Source organism: Panulirus ornatus, chromosome 43 (assembly GCF_036320965.1).
Source record: "Panulirus ornatus isolate Po-2019 chromosome 43, ASM3632096v1, whole genome shotgun sequence".
NCBI lineage: Eukaryota > Metazoa > Arthropoda > Malacostraca > Decapoda > Palinuridae > Panulirus > Panulirus ornatus.
In genome coordinates, this window is record NC_092266.1 from 30,258,392 (window position 1) to 30,276,501 (window position 18,110).

Below are 18,110 nucleotides of genomic sequence, written 5' to 3' on the forward strand. Positions count from 1 at the left end.
CAAGAATTTCTTCATATGCCCTTTCAAAGTGACAGTAACTTTGAGAGTGTACTATGAAGATGCAATGGTCATAACATGCCTATGAATTACTGATGAAGCATGAAGAACCATTGTGAAAGAAGGCCTGCAATCACAAAGCTTACCGTCTCCAGCCCTCACAATGGACCTGAGTTGCACCTCCTCCCCAAGATTGAGCTCTACTTCTGGTGTTACTATGGAGGCAAAGAGATCTGTCCCAGGCAGCTTCCTGAAGAGTCCAATTTCGCACTGGAACTCCTGCTGGCCACCTTCAAACAGTGATGGGGAGGTGGCCCCATTGCTGAATTTCATGGATAGAGGGATTAATAATGAGGAAAATGGAGAGAGAAAGGCAGGTGAGTATACGGACAGCTAAACAGGTTGAGACAGAAAGGGAGGAAAACTAAACAGGTTGTAGAAAAATTTGACCAAGTCAAAGGATGTCAGACACATTCACAGACAAGCTAAAAAAAAAAAAAAAAAAAGAAAAAAAAAAAGCGAGAATTTAGATGAAGCCGTAATCGAATATTAGCCTATCTGCAGATTTTTCTTTTAATCTAAAATCCATAATTTCCTGAAAAACAGCACACAAAGTCCACCTGACAACCGAGGAAATATTTTGGATGAGGTTTAAAAAAGTTCAAGAACTACTTAGTAATCATAATATAAATATGCTACAATGATGTTACTCAGGATATGAACCATTTTTGCATGGATGTCTTTTGGCATGTGGGAAAAAGCTGCCAAAATTTAGGGAAAGTCAATTGCAAAAACAATTAAGACAAGGTCATAAATGACTGTAGGTTCATGTGAATACAGTATGGGTGGTGGGTGTTGTACAGTCAGCAAAGGTAGTCACCTTCAGCATCTACCCCATTAAAAGCTGGAGTACTGAGGTACTGTTGGTCAAGGTGGCCATTATTTCCTCTCACTCCAAGTGAGTGTTAAGAATGGGTGGTACAGTAAGTAAAGGTGGCTACTACCTCCTTTCACTCCATTTGAATGCTGAGGAAGAGCGTTACATTCCACCATATAGCTATCATTCCTTTCCATTCCATGTGAGTTCTGAGGTACATAGGATGGTGGTGCAGTTAACTAAAGGAGCCATCTCTTCCTTTATATTTGAGCACTGGAAGACTGTGTGGTCATACATACAACCTATGAGACCAATAACTTCCTCCCACTCAATGTGAGTGTTGTGGTGGAGGGAATAATGTTAAAAGTCAGCTGAAGTGGCCATCAACTCCTTCCACTCCATGTGAGTGATGAGCAAGGGGATTACAATAGGTATATGAGTATTACAGTTAGCCAATGTGGCCAACAATTCACGCATATTGCGTGAGTATTGAGTTGGTTATTACCATCTGTCCAGGTTTGCACTGTCTTCATCACTGCGACTTGCTACATCACACACCTTCGTTTCTAACCACATATTCTCTTACTGTTTCTAACCTGTGACTCAAAACTTTTTTTCTATTGAAAGAAACCTGGATAAAGCCATCAACTTCAAAGAAATTATATTTAAAAAGTCTATCTTCTCCATATGCAAGCAATCTGTTGAGTGTTCTAAGAGATCACCACTTACAAAGGAACCAAGTCATCAAAAACTGTATGCATTGGTATAGTCAACAAAAGGATAAGTTGGCCTTCAGAGAATTTGAAATTAAGTCTATCGCCTACCACATTCCTTAACTTTAAGCATCTTGGACTTCTTGTCCAAATGTCTGTGAAGTATCTGCCTTTATATGAAGATTGTGGTTTCATAGCATGTTTGATCTACTTTCTAACATCTATTTTACAATATCTAATAATGAAATAAAGTAGCTAACACAAGGGGACTGATTAATTAATAACTGGATGAGTTATTCTTCACAAAACACTGATACATATAACCAGAAAAGCTACAGAAATCACAAAAAGCTACAGAAACCCCTAACATGGGAATCTTCAGAAATATTAACAAGGAATATATTTCTAAATGCTGCAATAACATATTTAATAGGAAAGTGTGAGAGACAAAGAAATAACTAAAAAAGCTATACAGTGCCAATGATTTCAACGTAGGCTCCCAGAAGTAAGAGTTAGTGGCGTTGAAGGAGTCAAAAGCTGTGAGTTATATCATAGTTAGGTGAGGTGGTCAGTTCTTGAAGTTGTGTAAGAAGACGTCATATTCATGGCCATTACTGTGTTACAAGGTGCTGTATGTATTCGTGGCCATTAATGTCAAGGAGCTCTCAAGGTTTAAGTTACAAAAGAACAACTAAAATAACTTCTTGAATATATCAGCATGTTTATTTATGAAGACTGAATTTATTTTCTTTCATAGTAAGTGATATGGCAAGGAAAAATAACATGCCTAGTTAAGGTCATTACACGTGAAAGCAAAAATTAAAGAAAGGTGAAATTAATCATGGCTTTGCAAGTGTCTGAGGTACATTTTTGATATTCAATAATTAATCACCATTTTGAAGTTTGAAACTGCAATAAAAAAAATGTATTAGGAAATAAATCATGGCTAGTTCTGGCCCAATCCTCAGAGAGAATTTTGTACAGAGAAACTAAATATCCTAGATAGGCTATCCTCCCTAGAATACTGCATAACTATTTTTCCATGCTGCATCAGGGAAGGGTAACTGATAAATAACTGCATTTTTCAATGGTGCTTATACTTCAAGAGCATCTTGATCATTAAATATCACTAGCTTTAATACACAGCTGACAATCAAAACAGCTCTGAGAATTCTCTTCAAGTAAAATCCATCTATCTATACTATATCTGACATCAAGGTGATATCACGGGGATGGCCATTGGCAAAAGTTTCAACTTATCCCTGTCCTTACATGCATCCCTTGCATATACTATTCCATACAATCTTGTACCATTTCTCTTCCTCCAGGAACCTTCCACTTTATTTCTCCATGTCACAGGTGGTCTTCTCACATCAACACGTTTAATCATACTATCATACACACTCTTTGTAAACTCCCCATCCTGCGTTCTTTTCAAATGCCCAACCCACCTCAAAGTATCACTTTTCACCCATTCTATCAAGGATGATAAAAGGAAAGCACACACACATATATATTTTTTTCAAACATATTCGCCATTTCCCACATTTGCATGGTAACGTTAAGAACAGAGGACTGGGCCTCAAAGGGAATATCCTCACTTGGCCCCCTTCTCTGTTTACAGTGGTGTGCATGATCTAGTATTTGCTGATAACCACGAGGCAAATGAAATGTGATAAGTTCCTAAGTGCACTTTCATACGACCACATTGTCAGGGGAGATACAAGAATGAGACACAAAACTTAGAACAGTCTATATACATCTTAGCCCCACCTTTTCTTTATATATAAACTGACTGGTCTAAGTCTTCTATCTCATTCTCGTATCTCCCATGACAATGTGATCATTAAAAGAAAATGCACTTGGAAACTTATGTTTCATTTTCCTCATGGTTATCAGCATACATATATATATATGTGTGAATAAGTGTGTGTGAGAAATACTTAGAAAAGCAAATGGATTTGTATGTAGCATTTATGGATCTGGAGAAGGCATATGATAGAGTTGATAGAGATGCTCTGTGGAAGGTATTAAGAATATATGGTGTGGGAGGCAAGTTGTTAGAAGCAGTGAAAAGTTTTTATCGAGGATGTAAGGCATGTGTACGTGTAGGAAGAGAGGAAAAGGATTGGTTCTCAGTGAATGTAGGTTTGCGGCACGGGTGTGTGATGTCTCCATGGTTGTTTAATTTGTTTATGGACGGGGTTGTTAGGGAGGTGAATGCAAGAGTTTTGGAAAGAGGGGCAAGTATGAAGTCTGTTGTGGATGAGAGAGCTTGGGAAGTGAGTCAGTTGTTGTTCGCTGATGATACAGCGCTGGTGGCTGATTCATGTGAGAAACTGCAGAAGCTGGTGACTGAGTTTGGTAAAGTGTGTGAAAGAAGAAAGTTAAGAGTAAATGTGAATAAGAGCAAGGTTATTAGGTACAGTAGGGTTGAGGGTCAAGTCAACTGGAGGTAAGTTTGAATGGAGAAAAACTGGAGGAAGTAAAGTGTTTTAGATATCTGGGAGTGGATCTGGCAGCGGATGGAACCATGGAAGCGGAAGTGAATCATAGGGTGGGGGAGGGGGCGAAAATCCTGGGAGCCTTGAAGAATGTGTGGAAGTCGAGAACATTATCTCGGAAAGCTAAAATGGGTATGTTTGAAGGAATAGTGGTTCCAACAATGTTGTATGGTTGCGAGGCATGGGCTATGGATAGAGTTGTGCGCAGGAGGGTGGATGTGCTGGAAATGAGATGTTTGAGGACAATGTGTGGTGTGAGGTGGTTTGATCGAGTAAGTAATGTAAGGGTAAGAGAGATGTGTGGAAATAAAAAGAGCATGGTTGAGAGAGCAGAAGAGGGTGTTTTGAAATGGTTTGGGCACATGGAGAGAATGAGTGAGGAAAGATTGACCAAGAGGATATATGTGTCGGAGGTGGAGGGAACGAGGAGAAGTGGGAGACCAAATTGGAGGTGGAAAGATGGAGTGAAAAAGATTTTGTGTGATCGGGGCCTGAACATGCAGGAGGGTGAAAGGAGGGCAAGGAATAGTGAATTGGATCGATGTGGTATACCGGGGTTGACGTGCTGTCAGTGGAGTGAATCAGGGCATGTGAAGCGTCTGGGGTAAACCATGGAAAGTTGTGTGGGGCCTGGATGTGGAAAGGGAGCTGTGGTTTCGGGTATTATTGCATGACAGCTAGAGACTGAGTGTGAACGAATGGGGCCTTTGTTGTCTTTTCCTAGTGCTACCTTGCACACATGAAGGGGGAGGGGGATGGTATTCCATGTGTGGCGAGGTGGCGATGGGAATGAATAAAGGCAGACAGTGTGAATTGTGTGCATGGGTATATAGGTATGTGTCTGTGTGTGTATATATATGTGTACATTGAGATGTATAGGTATGTATATTTGCGTGTGTGGACGTGTATGTATATACATTGTGTATGGGGGTGGGTTGGGCCATTTCTTTCGTCTGTTTCCTTGCGCTACCTCGCAAACACGGGAGACAGCGACAAAGCAAAATACATATAAATAAATAAGTGTGTGTGTGTGTGTGTTAAAAGGCCATGGTAACACCACATACCCTTGCATCACACCTAAATGTATAATGAAACTTTTGCTCAACTATACATCTACTCACAGTCCAATTGCTCCTTTTATAGAAAGCTTTCACACCATTTAACAGTTGTTCCCCTATCCCATATGTCCTTAACACATCCCATGAAGTACTCCACTCAACTCTGCCATACACTTTCCGCAGATCCATATAAGTTGCATGCTGCTTTTTATCTTTTGCTAGATACTTTCTCTGCAAAAATCTGATATACACATCCCCTATATTTCCTACAACCTATTCACTCCTCACTCATTCAACATAGTGAATGTTGAATAACCTCCTCACTTATTCAATATTCTTCATTAACTAAACAATTTGTCATTCACTAACAAATCTTCAATATTAATATAAACAAAAAAGATAATTTCTGCTACTTGTGAGAATCTATGTATATCTGTTATCATTAACTCTAGCTAATGACAATATATTCATTAAGAGTCACCTTGGGACTTCTTTCTTAGAAAGAGTCCTGGTGTCACCCAAGACCTCTTCCCAAAGGCTCCTGCAACCCACTGCTGCTCTACTTCCAACAGCAAAGATATGTGGTCTCCTGTGGACTGAGAAGTTTTTAATGTGACTATACTCCTAGTGATACACCCTTGCCAGAGGTGACTTTTCACTTGCAAAGTAACCTCATTCATATATAGATAAGTGTTACTGGTCTCTGCTTAGATGAGGTTACAGTGCGTGAGAAAACGTTACCTTTGGTCAGGCTGTATCACTGGCGGTTCGATCTTATCAAAAAACTTCTCACACCAAAGGAGTCCTCATTTCCCTGCTAGTGGAAGTAACAGCCTTAGGATGCAGGAGCCTAAAGAAAGATTTTGGGTAACATCAGAACTCTTTCTTAGAAAGAAATCGAGGTAATTATCAATACGTAAATAAGTATATATCATGCTGTTAGTAAAAGAAAACAGTCTTCCGTATGTCCACGATAGGTAAAGGAAAAAGGAGGAAGATTGGGAGTGTAGGGTTCCTACATTGCCTCTTTAGCGGCGTACTTTGCTGTGGCTACCCTGAGCACGTGAGTATCCTGGGCCATCTTGTCCTGGGGTCGACATTTGATTTGGATGATCTCATCTTCAGGCAATTTCAATCCATTTACCAAAGGGAATCGCAGTCTCAAGCACAACCACTTCTATGGGATGAAGAGGCCAATTTTATTAAAAAAAAGTCAGTGTATCATGTATGCAAGCACAATCAAGTCTCTACGACAATGATTTTAATGTGAGAAATGGTAAGAGAGCATGCAGGTATTATTTCAATGTATATCCAGGGATTATTCTTTGTAGAAAAAACTTTCATGCCAAACACTTTTAACAAAACCGTTGTACATAAACTGTCAATTATTTTTCCTTTAAAATACCTTGAAAAACACAAGGTTTCAAAATGATTACTAGAGAAAACAAATCCTATAATCATCTTGTACAAGCATTACATACAAAATGTTTACAAGTAAAAAAATTGTTTTCTAAGTATCCACTCATATTTCATAAAAAGCTTTATTTCATTTATATAAAATCATCACATTATCGGCCCTCCACAAAACTTTAACACTATGTTCCATCTCAAAAGTGTATTACTCAAAAGGTCCCTCATCAGCATCAAGCACCATCATGCCATGCAAACAAATAGGTTCTTACTTCTCCATTTGGCTGGCGACATGTTTGGACACCACAACGATCCAGGTCAGACACAATTAGCTGGAACATGTCGTTGGTGAGCTGCGTGGGGATCATCCTGCAGGCAGTGTTGGTGGTGGGATCAACAGCAGGCCGATCCTCAAACACTGGAATTGCATTGAAGCCCAGGGGGAGTGACAACACAGCCATGAATGAGCTGGTTGATCCAGTATCCATACACTTAATATCTGGCAACAGACAAAACACACTAAATCAAATGAATTTTTCTGTGTTAACTTTGAAGCAAATGCTGTACTATCTTCGTATGAGATTTTGCAGTAGGAAATATGGTACAGAAAATATGGAGGAGCAAATTTCCAGTAAAAATGGTGTTGTAAATTACAGTATGAAGATTGCAAACTTTATGGGAGACCCTCATACCATATATGATGGAAAACACCTTAGTTACATGAAGTCACATTTTTAAATGTTATAAGGATGAGAATGTCACAATTTCAAATGACATCCAACAACAACAATAATAAAAATAATAATAATAAGGCGTGCAAGGATTAGAGTGAATTGGAACGATGTGGTATACTGGGGTAAACCAGGGAAAGGTTTATGGGGCCTGGATGTGGAAAGAGAGCTGTGGTTTTGGTGCATTACACATGACAGCTAGAGAATGAGCGTGAACGAATGTGGACTTTGTTGTCTTTCCTAGTGTTACCTCACACGTGCACGGGGGGAGGGGGTGCCATTTCATGTGTGGTGGGGTGGCGGCAGGAATGGATGAAGGCAGAAGTATGAATATGTACAGGAGTATATGTGTGTATGTCTGTGTATTTATATGTATGTATACGCTGAAATGTATACATATGTATATGTGCGTGTGTGGGCGTCTATGTATGTGTATCTGGTGGGTGGGGCCATTCTTTCGTCTGTTTCCTTGCACTACCTTGCAAATGTGGGAGACAGTGACAATGTATAATAAAATATAAATAATTTATTAAACTTAATCACTGTTTCTCACGTCAGCGAGGTAGTGCCAGGAAACAGATGAAGAATGGCCCATCCGCTCAAATACACATGTACATATTCATACTTGCTTGCCTTCGTCCAATCCCGTTGCTACCCTGCCCTAGAGGAAACAGCATTGCTACCCCGCACTTCAGTGAGGTAGTGCCAAGGAAAACTGGCAAAGAAAGCCACATTTGTTCACTCACTCTCTAGCTGATTCTGTACTGACCATATTTCATACTGAAGACAATCAAAACTCAAAAGTATGCAAGTAGGTATGTGTCTGAAGTGAGTAATATGGATAAATAGTATGTCGTCAACTATGTCTCATAGGTTTCAAGAAATTAAACTGACAAGTTTTAGAACATATAGCCTGATTGTCATTATTTTTCACAGTGTGGTACATAAACGTTACAGAAGCAAAGGCAATGACAAATTATGAAGCTCGCCTCTGAGGTGTGAAACATAGGGTCTGGGCACTCTACTTTTGTGAAATGCAGTGGCATGGCGGTGGGTATGTGTCCGATGTAAGTATCATGGGGTAAACATGTATCTCACAGGACTCAAGAAATTAAACTGATATGCTTTTAAAAGCTACAGCCAATCAATAGCAGGCAACATATTGAAAGCTAGAGTGTGTCAATATTTTTCATAGTGCTGTAAACAGAAGTTACAGCAGCACAGGTAATAACAAAATACGAAATTCACCTCTGAGGTGTGAAATGTAGGTCAAGACAATCTACTTTTGTGAAATACTGAGGCATAAAGGTGCGTAAGTGCTTGACCTGAGTCCTATGTTGTCTGCTATATCTCAAAGATCTCAAGGAATTAAATTGACATGCTTTTAAAAATACAGCAACTCTAAAGCATGTAACACAGAGAAAGAGTGAGAGACCATCAGTATTTTTCATAGTGCTGTATATAAATGTTACAAAAGCATAGGTAATCACAGAATACTAAGTTTGCCATCGAGGTGTGAAATGTAGGTCAGGGCAATCTACTTCTATGAGATGCTGAGGCACTCATCAATAAGCATCTGCATGTGAACTTAATGACTGCACATCAAACAGTGGCTGAAAAATGAACTAGGACGTAAAATGCAATAAAGGTGCGGACGTGTGTGCAGATACATACTCAGGTAGTACAACAGTTCTTCGTCTAGTACGAATAGGTGAAATAAGATCTACTACAGTACATGTAATATTCAAAATATACAGCCAATTTTAAATGCATATGGAACTTCTTATACTATATGTGAGTGAAATTACACTGCCTCAGGTACTCAAGGCTAATGATTTCTGCCCAGGAATGAAAACAGGTATGGCAGCCAACATATTTGCATACCAATTTTTAAATGCATACTGTAAAGACACAAGTGAAACAAAATCCCTTCAGCAAGGGGAATAACAACCATAATCAAACAAAAGTACATGGAATGAGAATGAGTCTTCATGATTTCAGCTTACTGGTTGAACTGGGGATTGAATAGCAATGCATGATGTAATACACTTGATTATCAATCATCTCTCTTGATAACTCTGTGCATGTACGTACCTCTTTACTTAATTTGCTAATTTTCACCACTTATTTCATTCCTTTTTATTTTTTCAAACCATCATAAATAATTACAACTGCTCCTACCAAGAAATGATAAGACATTCCAATTGCCATCCCTCCCAGTACGTTCACGAGCAGCACCCTCTCCTTAGCACACCTGGCAGTTAGCATTTAATCCAGTAACACTCATTAACCTTCAACCCTACTCAGTTGCACATGTTTATGTCTATCCTTTTTTTCAACCCAACTTTCATAACTAATTGCCTTTCTAGCTTTAGTGTAGTAGTATATGAAACAAATGAAGTGGCCTCATTTGCAGACATCTAACCTATAGCTTCCATGTATAATGAACTGAAACCAGACTATCATTCACAATCAAGCCTTGTAGAATACCCCACAAATTACTTCACTGGCTTAAAATGCCTTATCTTAGCTTACTGACAACACATCACCTCCAATATACTATATCACTCAATTTCCTTATATCTAATGCATGCCTCTTGCCCTCCTCAATGTTCAAGACCGAATACCCAAAAGTTTCTTTCACTCCATACTTCCATCTCCTCTTTGGCCTTTCCCTCTTCCTCCTTCCCTTCACTTCTCATACGTAAATCCTCTTTGTCAGGTCCTCACTGATCATCACCTCATCTCCATATGCCTGAACCATTTTAGCTTAACCTCTTAGGCATTTCATTTCCAAGAAATTCACCTTCTCCCTTTCTTTTGCAAAAACACACCCACACAACACTGTCAGGACTACCATTCCTTCACACATACCCATCTTTTACTTTTGCAGACAATTATCTTTCCTTCCATATGCTCTTCAACACACAGTTCCTACTTACTACTTCTATCTATTACTCCTACCATTTCACCAAAAGGCAGGGCTAGCGCATAGCACTCACCACAGAAAAATATAAGTTTAGACAGAATGCCAGCAGTCCACATGTGGGTGTAGTAGAAAGAAAAGACAGCTATCTGGGTCAAAGGAGTGCAACTTGACAACCAGTGAAGTGCTGGCTCAATTCACAATCATCACTGACCATCCCAACACTCAGGTGGGTAAAACTGGTAATATAAATACCTGATTGGTTTCTGCAAATCAACTACTACCATCTAATCCATACACAATCAAACAACCATGTATCCACAGCCCAGTCACACACTAAGCTTCATGAGGAACCACTCACCCTCCTCTCTATCTACTTGCACATATGCCTTGCACTCTTGATGAAAACTCCTCTGCTTTAGGTAGCTTTCCTCCACCACCATATATGCATAGTTACCTCCACAAGACACCTCTATCAACACTATCATATGCTTTCTCCAAATCCATAAATGCTAACCATTACTAACTTTCCCCAAGTATTTCCAACACACTCTTCAGAACAAACACCTGGCTCCTCTCATGAAACTTTATTCTTAATACACTTACAATTACTACTCTCCCAAACAATAAATCACAATAATAACATTGTACTTTTCAAATACGCAAATAAACTATACAAAAATAAAATTCAAAACCCATGAAAAAGATCAGTAATATAAAATCTGAAAATCAAACAATACTTGGTCCTAACAAACATGGACTGAAGAGATCTACCTGTAGATTTCATGAAGAAATGCTTGTGAGGTAACACTACTGTTACAATTAATTTTACTAACTCAAATAACTTCTGCTAAGTACTGTAACTATGCCTACCTGTGACCTGGGTTTCATCAGCTCCTGGTGGAGGTGCAGGAGAGCTGACTGGTTGGGGGATTGAAGGAGGACCAAAGGTATTAACACCCAGTGTTGGTTTGGGTGTGGAGGGTGGCAGCACAGGAGGAGCAGGAGGCTTGATTATAACCTCAGCACCTGGTATGGAAGGAGGCCCAAACAGCCCTTGTGTGGGGATTGATGGAGGTTGGATAGAAGGAGGTTGTGGTGCGTTCCTCAACGTGGTGGATTCCTGCTTTAGGAGAAAAACCTCAAGCTATCAAGGATTCTTTGACAGATGTGGAACAGAGGCATGACCCTGTGTAAGGCTGTGTCAGGTTGGCCTCCCTTGTGTGTAAGGGAAGCCTGCCTACCTGCAGCAGTTGCTAAAAATCAGTTTTCTTACATGGGAACTATGAAAAGTCTACATTTAAATGTATATAATTTTTCAGAAAATTACAATAAATATTGGCTTCTGAATCTAAACTATAGAATATACTATCATACACACACACAGACTTTAAATGAAATATACAGAGGTTAATGAAAAGAAAAAAAGACAAGGAAAAGTATTCACGAATTTTGAAGGAAGTGAAAATCCTGTCTCAAACTGTGCCAGATCACAGTCATTGGGAAAGACATGAGAGGGCAGAGTTTCAATGCCTTGATGCCTACCATTGATTTGTCAATGGTCACAGGAATCATGTGACAAAGCAGCTTACCAAATACATATACATTTATCATACATAAATAATCGGTTTCCCACATCAGTGAGGTAGCGTCAGGAAAAAGACAAAGAATGGCCCATTCACACATACACACATAAATGCCCACATATACATATATATTCCTATGAGTCTACTGGGAAAATGAAACACGAAAAGTTCCCAAGTGCACTTTCGTGTAATAATCACATTATCAGGGGAGACACATGAGAGAAACATAACAGGGGAAAGGGGAAGAGTGGTTTGGGAATGTCTTGGGAGTAAAGTCAGGGGTTAGTGAGAGGACAAGAGCAAGGGAAGGAGTAGCACTACTCCTGAAACAGGAGTGGTGGGAGTATGTGATAGAGTGTAAGAAAGTAAACTCTAGGTTGATATGGGTAAAACTGAAAGTAGATGGAGAGAAAGGGGTGATTATTGGTGCATATGCACCTGGGCACAAGAAAGATCATGAGACAAGTGTTTTGGGAGCAGCTGAGTGAGTGTGTTAGTAGTTTTGATGCACGAGACCGGGTTATAGTGATGGGTGATTTGAATGCAAAGGTGAGTAATGTGGCAGTTGAGGGAATAATTGGTGTACATGGGGTGTTCAGTGTTGTAAATGGAAATGGTGAAGAGCTTGTAGATTTATGTGCTGAAAAAGGACTGGTGATTGGGAATACCTGGTTTAAAAAGAGAGGTATACATAAGTATACGTATGTAAGTAGGAGAGGTGGCCAGAGAGCGTTATTGGATTATGTGTTAATTGATAGGCGTGCGAAAGAGAGACTTTTGGATGTTAATGTGCTGAGAGGTGCAACTGGAGGGATGTCTGATCATTATCTTGTGGAGGCAAAGGTGAAGATTTATAGGTTTTCAAAAAAGAAGAGAGAATGTTTGGGTGAAGAGAGTGGTGAGAGTAAGTGAGCTTGGGAAGGAGATGTGTGTGAGGAAGTACCACGAGAGACTGAGTACAGAACGGAAAAAGGTGAGAACAAAGGACACAAGGGGAGTGGGAGAGGAATGGGATGCATTTAGGGAAGCAGTGATGGCTTGTGCAAAAGATGCTTGTGATATGAGAAGCGTGGGAGGTGGGCAGATTAGAATGAAGAAGTAAGATTATTAGTGAAAGAGAAGAGAGGGGCAATTGGACGATTTTTGCAGGGAATTAATGCAAATGATTGGGAGATGTATAAAAGAAAGAGGCAGGAGGTCAAGAGAAAGGTGCAAGAGGCGAAAAAGAGGGCAAATGAGAGTTGGGGTGAGAAAGTATCATTAAATTTTAGGGAGAATAAAAAGACGTTTTGGAAGGAGGTAAATAAAGTGCGTAAGACAAGGGAACAAATGGGAACATCAGTGAAGGGGGCTAATGGGGAGATGATAACAAGTAGTGGTGATGTGAGATGGAGTGATTATTTTGAAGGTTTGTTGAGCGTTTGCTGTGAAAAATGTATGTGAGAAATATTTAGAAAAGCAAATGGATTTGTATGTACCATTTATGGATCTGGAGAAGGCATATGATAGAGTTGATAGAGATGCTCTGTGGAAGGTATTAAGAATATATGGTGTGGGGGTAAGTTGTTACAAGCAGTGAAAAGTTTCTATCGAGGATGTAAGGCATGTGTACGTGTAGGAAGAGAGGAAAGTGATTGGTTCTCAGTGAATGTTGGTTTGCGGCAGGGGTGTGTGATATCTCCATGGGTGTTCAATTTGTTTATGGATGGGGTTGTTAGGGAGGTGCCTGCAAGAGTTTTGGAAAGAGGGGCAAGTATGCAGTCTGTTGTGGATGAGAGAGCTTGGGAAGTGAGTCAGTTGTTGTTCGCTGATGATACAGTGCTGGTGGCTGATTTGGATGAGAAACCATAGAAGCTGGTAACCGAATTTGGTAAAGTGTGTGAAAGAAGAAAGCTGAGAGTAAATGTAAATAAGAGCAAGGTTATTAGGTACACTAGGGTTGAGGGACAAGTCAACTGGGAGGTAAGTTTGAATGGAGAAAAACTGGAGGAGGTGAAGTGTTTTAAATATCTGGGAGTGGATTTGGCAGCAGATGGAACCATGGAAGCGGAAGTGAATCATACGGTGGGGGAGGGGGTGAAAGTTTAGGGAGCGTCGAAAAATGTGTGGAAGTCGAGAACGCTATCTTGAAAAGCTAAAATGGGTATGTTTGAAGGAATAGTGGTTCCAACAATGTTATATGGTTGTGAGGCGTGGGCTATAGAAAGAGTTGTGCAGAGGAGGGTGGATGTGCTGGAAATGAGATGTTTGAGGACAATATGTGGTGTGAGGTGGTTTGATCGAGTAAGTAATGAAAGGGTAAGAGAGATGTGTGGTAGTAAAAAGAGTGGTTGAGAGAGCAGAAGAGGGTGTTTTGAAATGGTTTAGTCACATGAAGAAAATGAGCAAGGAAAGATTGACAAAGAGGATATATGTGTCAGAGGTGGAGGGAACGAGGAGAAGTGGGAGACCAAATTGGAAGTGGAAAGATGGAGTGAAAAAGATTTTGAGTGATTGGGACCTGAACATGCAGGAGGGTGAAAGGCGTGCAAGGAATAGAGTAAATTGGAACAATGTGGTATACCGGGGTCGACGTGCTGTCAATGGATTGAACCAGGGCATGTGCAGCGTCTGGGGTAAACCATGGAAAGTTTTGTGGATCCTGGATGTGGAAAGGGAGCTGTGGTTTCGGTGCATTATACATGACAGCTAGAGACTGAGTGTGAACGAATGTGGCCTTTGTTGTCTTTTCCTAGCGCACGTGCGGGGGGAAGGGTTTTTCATTTCATGTGTGGCGAGGTGGCAACGGGAATGAATAGGGGCAGACAGTGTGAATTATGTGCATGTGTATATATGTGTATGTCTGTGTGTGTATACATATGTATATGTTGAGATGTATAGGTATGTACATGTGCATGTGTGGATGTGTATGTATATACATGTGTATGTGGGTGGGTTGGGCCATTTTTCATCTGTTTCCTTGTGCTACCTTGCTAACACAGGAGACAGCAACAAAATATAATAAACAAATAAAATATACATATACAATATATGTAAAAATAATTAGATACATATATGGAAAAGCATTACTGACATCAAAACTGCATTCAAATCGTAGTAAAGAATGGAAAAAGGAATAAAACTAAAGGATATCATTTCTCTGACAACATTCATAGCAGCATTACAAATATCTGGAAAAATGAACTGGGAGCAAAAAGGTATTAGCATCGATGGCATGTTTCTTTACCTATGGTTTCCTAATGGTATGATGCTGATGTCATCAAATCCTCAGATATCAAGGGATGGCTCCATCCTTCTTCGCTCAGTTAAGGTGCAGTGTGGTTAAGCAAGTGAGGACTTCTGTATAGTGAGTTAAGGGATCATCTCCAGATTCACATCCCATGTTTTTCTAGGCTAGGTTCTGTTATTTTAGATTGGGCAAGGTTTGTGACCTAACCTAACCTACCATACAAAAAGATGTACTATAAGCCTTCAAATGATATACGTCAAGATATGAGGAGAATGTGTTTGTGACCTTACCATGTCTGAGCGAAGCTTTGGTCTCTGAATACGTGGGCGTGTCCTTCTTCTTGAGGAAACGGAGGCCACGCCCATCCTATTGAGGGGAACACGAATCCTGGTGCTGGAGCGTGGTTGCTCCATGATCTCATCACTGTTGCTTTTGTTTCCTTTGTGTGGTTCCTCGCTGCGGAGGGCTTTTGGAGGCGACACATCCCTTGTCTTCTCTTCATTTTCTTGGATTCTGATCTCTGAGCTCTAAGGGCAATAGAGGTGGATTTAAGCTCCTTGTGAAAACTAAGTCAAAAGGCATATCCACTTTATTTTACTGTTTTTCAAGTTGATATAAATTTACTGTATATTTTTTGAGGTAATGCAGATCTATAAATTTATTCTGCAAACATTAATAACTGTATAATAACAGGTATAGTACAAGTACAACTATTAAACTCCAGTGGGGTATCCTAGGTTTAGGGATATGTGAATATGCTTTGGTATCTAGAATAATGTTACCACTAAACTCAGTCTGTCATTTGAACTTGCCTAAGTTATATCAAGGCCAAGAACCATGATTACTGACCAACGCAGCTTCTCATATGAATTCACCAGAATGATTTTTCTACCAACACTTCCGTATACGGCAACTGAAGCACAGGGACAACGATCTTAAATACTGCTGGTACCCGTGGAATACGTTGATTTGCAGATACTCACAGCCTGTACTCCCCAAGCATTAAGACTTTATAATAACTATGTGTCCTTGCAAAGTTCAAGCAGTTGCAGAAAATGAAGTAAAATCATGAGACGTTTAGCAAATGTTTATCTCCCTAACGCGTTAGTTTTACCAGATATTACGAGTTCTTAGCAATGATTCTTATAACACACATACACAAATGAATCTAAATATCTACACAAACCTTCACAAGAAAAGGGGACACATTGCCATGAACATTTGGAGTACGACAACCTCACGGTCTGACATTTGCAATGGCCGCCATGGAAGCCGGATCAAAACACAGACAAGGATCCTTAATCTAATAACGTCAACCTCAACCTGAAGCTCAAAACAGGGAAAGAATACTTTAAAAATCTAGTTTTTCTATATAAATACAATACCTTGCTTTCATCTCACGTTAAAAACAAAGACAGGCTTGGTATTCCTTTAAATAAATGCTCCCTGAAGACCCTCCATGAGGAGAGCAACCCGGGGCACAATTAAGGTCCCTCACCAAAATAAGCCACTAATCTGAGGCCTTAAAACATAAATATAAGAGCTTTGGGTTCCCACATAAACAAAATACTAACCCCTGGTCCCAGACATAAAACAAGCCGACCTACGCAAAGTGTAAAATAAATATGCATAGTCATGAAACCTGACATGAACCTCGTATCCTTAGGACGCCCAATTGACCCTTCCCTAAACTTCAGCACACTCAGAGGAGCCAATCAGGCCTCCTGCTGTCTGTCTTTCTCATGTAAACTAACCGAAACGACGAAGGTGGCGTTCCGCCGTGGTCTGGTGATGGCGATCTTCGGGGAGAGCTTCCTGCCGTAGCCTTGAGCGTCAGGGTAGCCGTAGGCGGAGATCCTGATGGGTGAGGAGGCTTGGCTCCAGCGGGAGGCACACGAGGACGCCACCACGAATGCCAGCACCCACGCCCACGCCCTCATCTGAGGAAGGGAAGAATGGAAATTAGAAAAAACCATCCGGTGGGAGGACTCGGAGGCATTTTCGTGCATCTTGCTAGAGGAAACGAAATAATCCTTTTCCTGAGGACAAAATCTGTAACCAAATGGTGCATCAACATAGAACAGGGAAGGCTTTTCATATCTCTCTTTCTCTCATCCAATACAGAAAACAAAGGATAATGAAGTAAATATCAGCATTTCCACCTAATAATCTCTTCATCTATCTGTGTAACTGTGTAATAACCACTTGCATTGTACGGAGAGAGGGAGTTCTACTCTCGTGAATTCCCCACCTGGAACTATTTCACTTTCATACAACTTTTTAAACTTTTGTACGCCGGCCACATTCCCTATTCTCTCATAACTCGGCTTATTCCATTCATCTACAACTCTTATACCAAAAAAAAAGTACTTTTTATATCTTTTCTAACACGTTTCATGCTTACTTTCATGTTATGGGCCTTATATATATCTTTCACTGTAACGTCATTCGAGCGGGTTCAAAAATCTTAAAAGAATTTAAGGTACTGTCTTTGTTGCCCATCTCTATTACTCGTTCGCTGTACAGCGCTCAAACTTGAGTATACTCGAGTCTTGGCTTCATATGGGATGAGGTCAGTTTGCTGAATATTTCTTCACCCATGATGCAGTTCTAAATGTTGGCCAGCAGACAGTTGGCCTCCTTTACTATTCTCCTTAGCTATGACTGACAACAGGTTTAGGAGCGATGTTGGCCAGCTGAATGCCCTCTCTCTCTCTCTCTCTCTCTCTCTCTCTCTCTCTCTCTCTCTCTCTCTCTCTCTCTCTCTCTCTCTCTCAAATTTCTGCAGCTTTCTTCCTGGTAGCCGATATTCTAAGGAAAGAAAACGACCAAGACGGAGGAAGTGGACACAGCCGAGATGAAGTGGGAAGAGGGACGAAGACGAGGAAGTACATGGGAAAAGTAAGGTGAGGAAATGCCATTGTAGGAGTGGAAGGTACGGAGATTATATATATATATATATATATCTGTTTCCATGGGCTTCAGTATCTCATATCCTGTGTTTCCCATGGGGAGATAAGAAGAAGGGAAAAAGACAAAGTTGTTTTTGCTGAGCTTCAAGTGAAGCAGTCTTGTTGAT

At 40.2% G+C, this 18,110-nt stretch overlaps 1 protein-coding gene across 8 annotated transcripts in view; it reads right to left on the reverse strand.

Annotated features, from left to right (window-relative positions):
* LOC139762493 (uncharacterized) overlaps positions 1–18,110 on the reverse strand; it is a 130,834-nt gene that overhangs the window by 6,861 nt on the left and 105,863 nt on the right. For 5 of the 8 annotated variants that reach the window (XM_071687449.1, XM_071687451.1, XM_071687450.1 and 2 more), the window contains 6 exons: positions 16,786–16,971; positions 15,322–15,558; positions 11,090–11,342; positions 6,832–7,058; positions 6,169–6,326; positions 144–319 (listed from right to left, as the gene is read on the reverse strand). In XM_071687449.1, the coding sequence (XP_071543550.1) occupies positions 144–319; positions 6,169–6,326; positions 6,832–7,058; positions 11,090–11,342; positions 15,322–15,558; positions 16,786–16,971 (1,237 nt within the window). Of the gene's footprint in view, positions 1–143; positions 320–6,168; positions 6,327–6,831; positions 7,059–11,089; positions 11,343–15,321; positions 15,559–16,217; positions 16,368–16,785; positions 16,972–18,110 lie in introns of those variants that run through there. The other 3 variants (XM_071687452.1, XM_071687453.1, XM_071687455.1) reach the window with 3 other exon arrangements.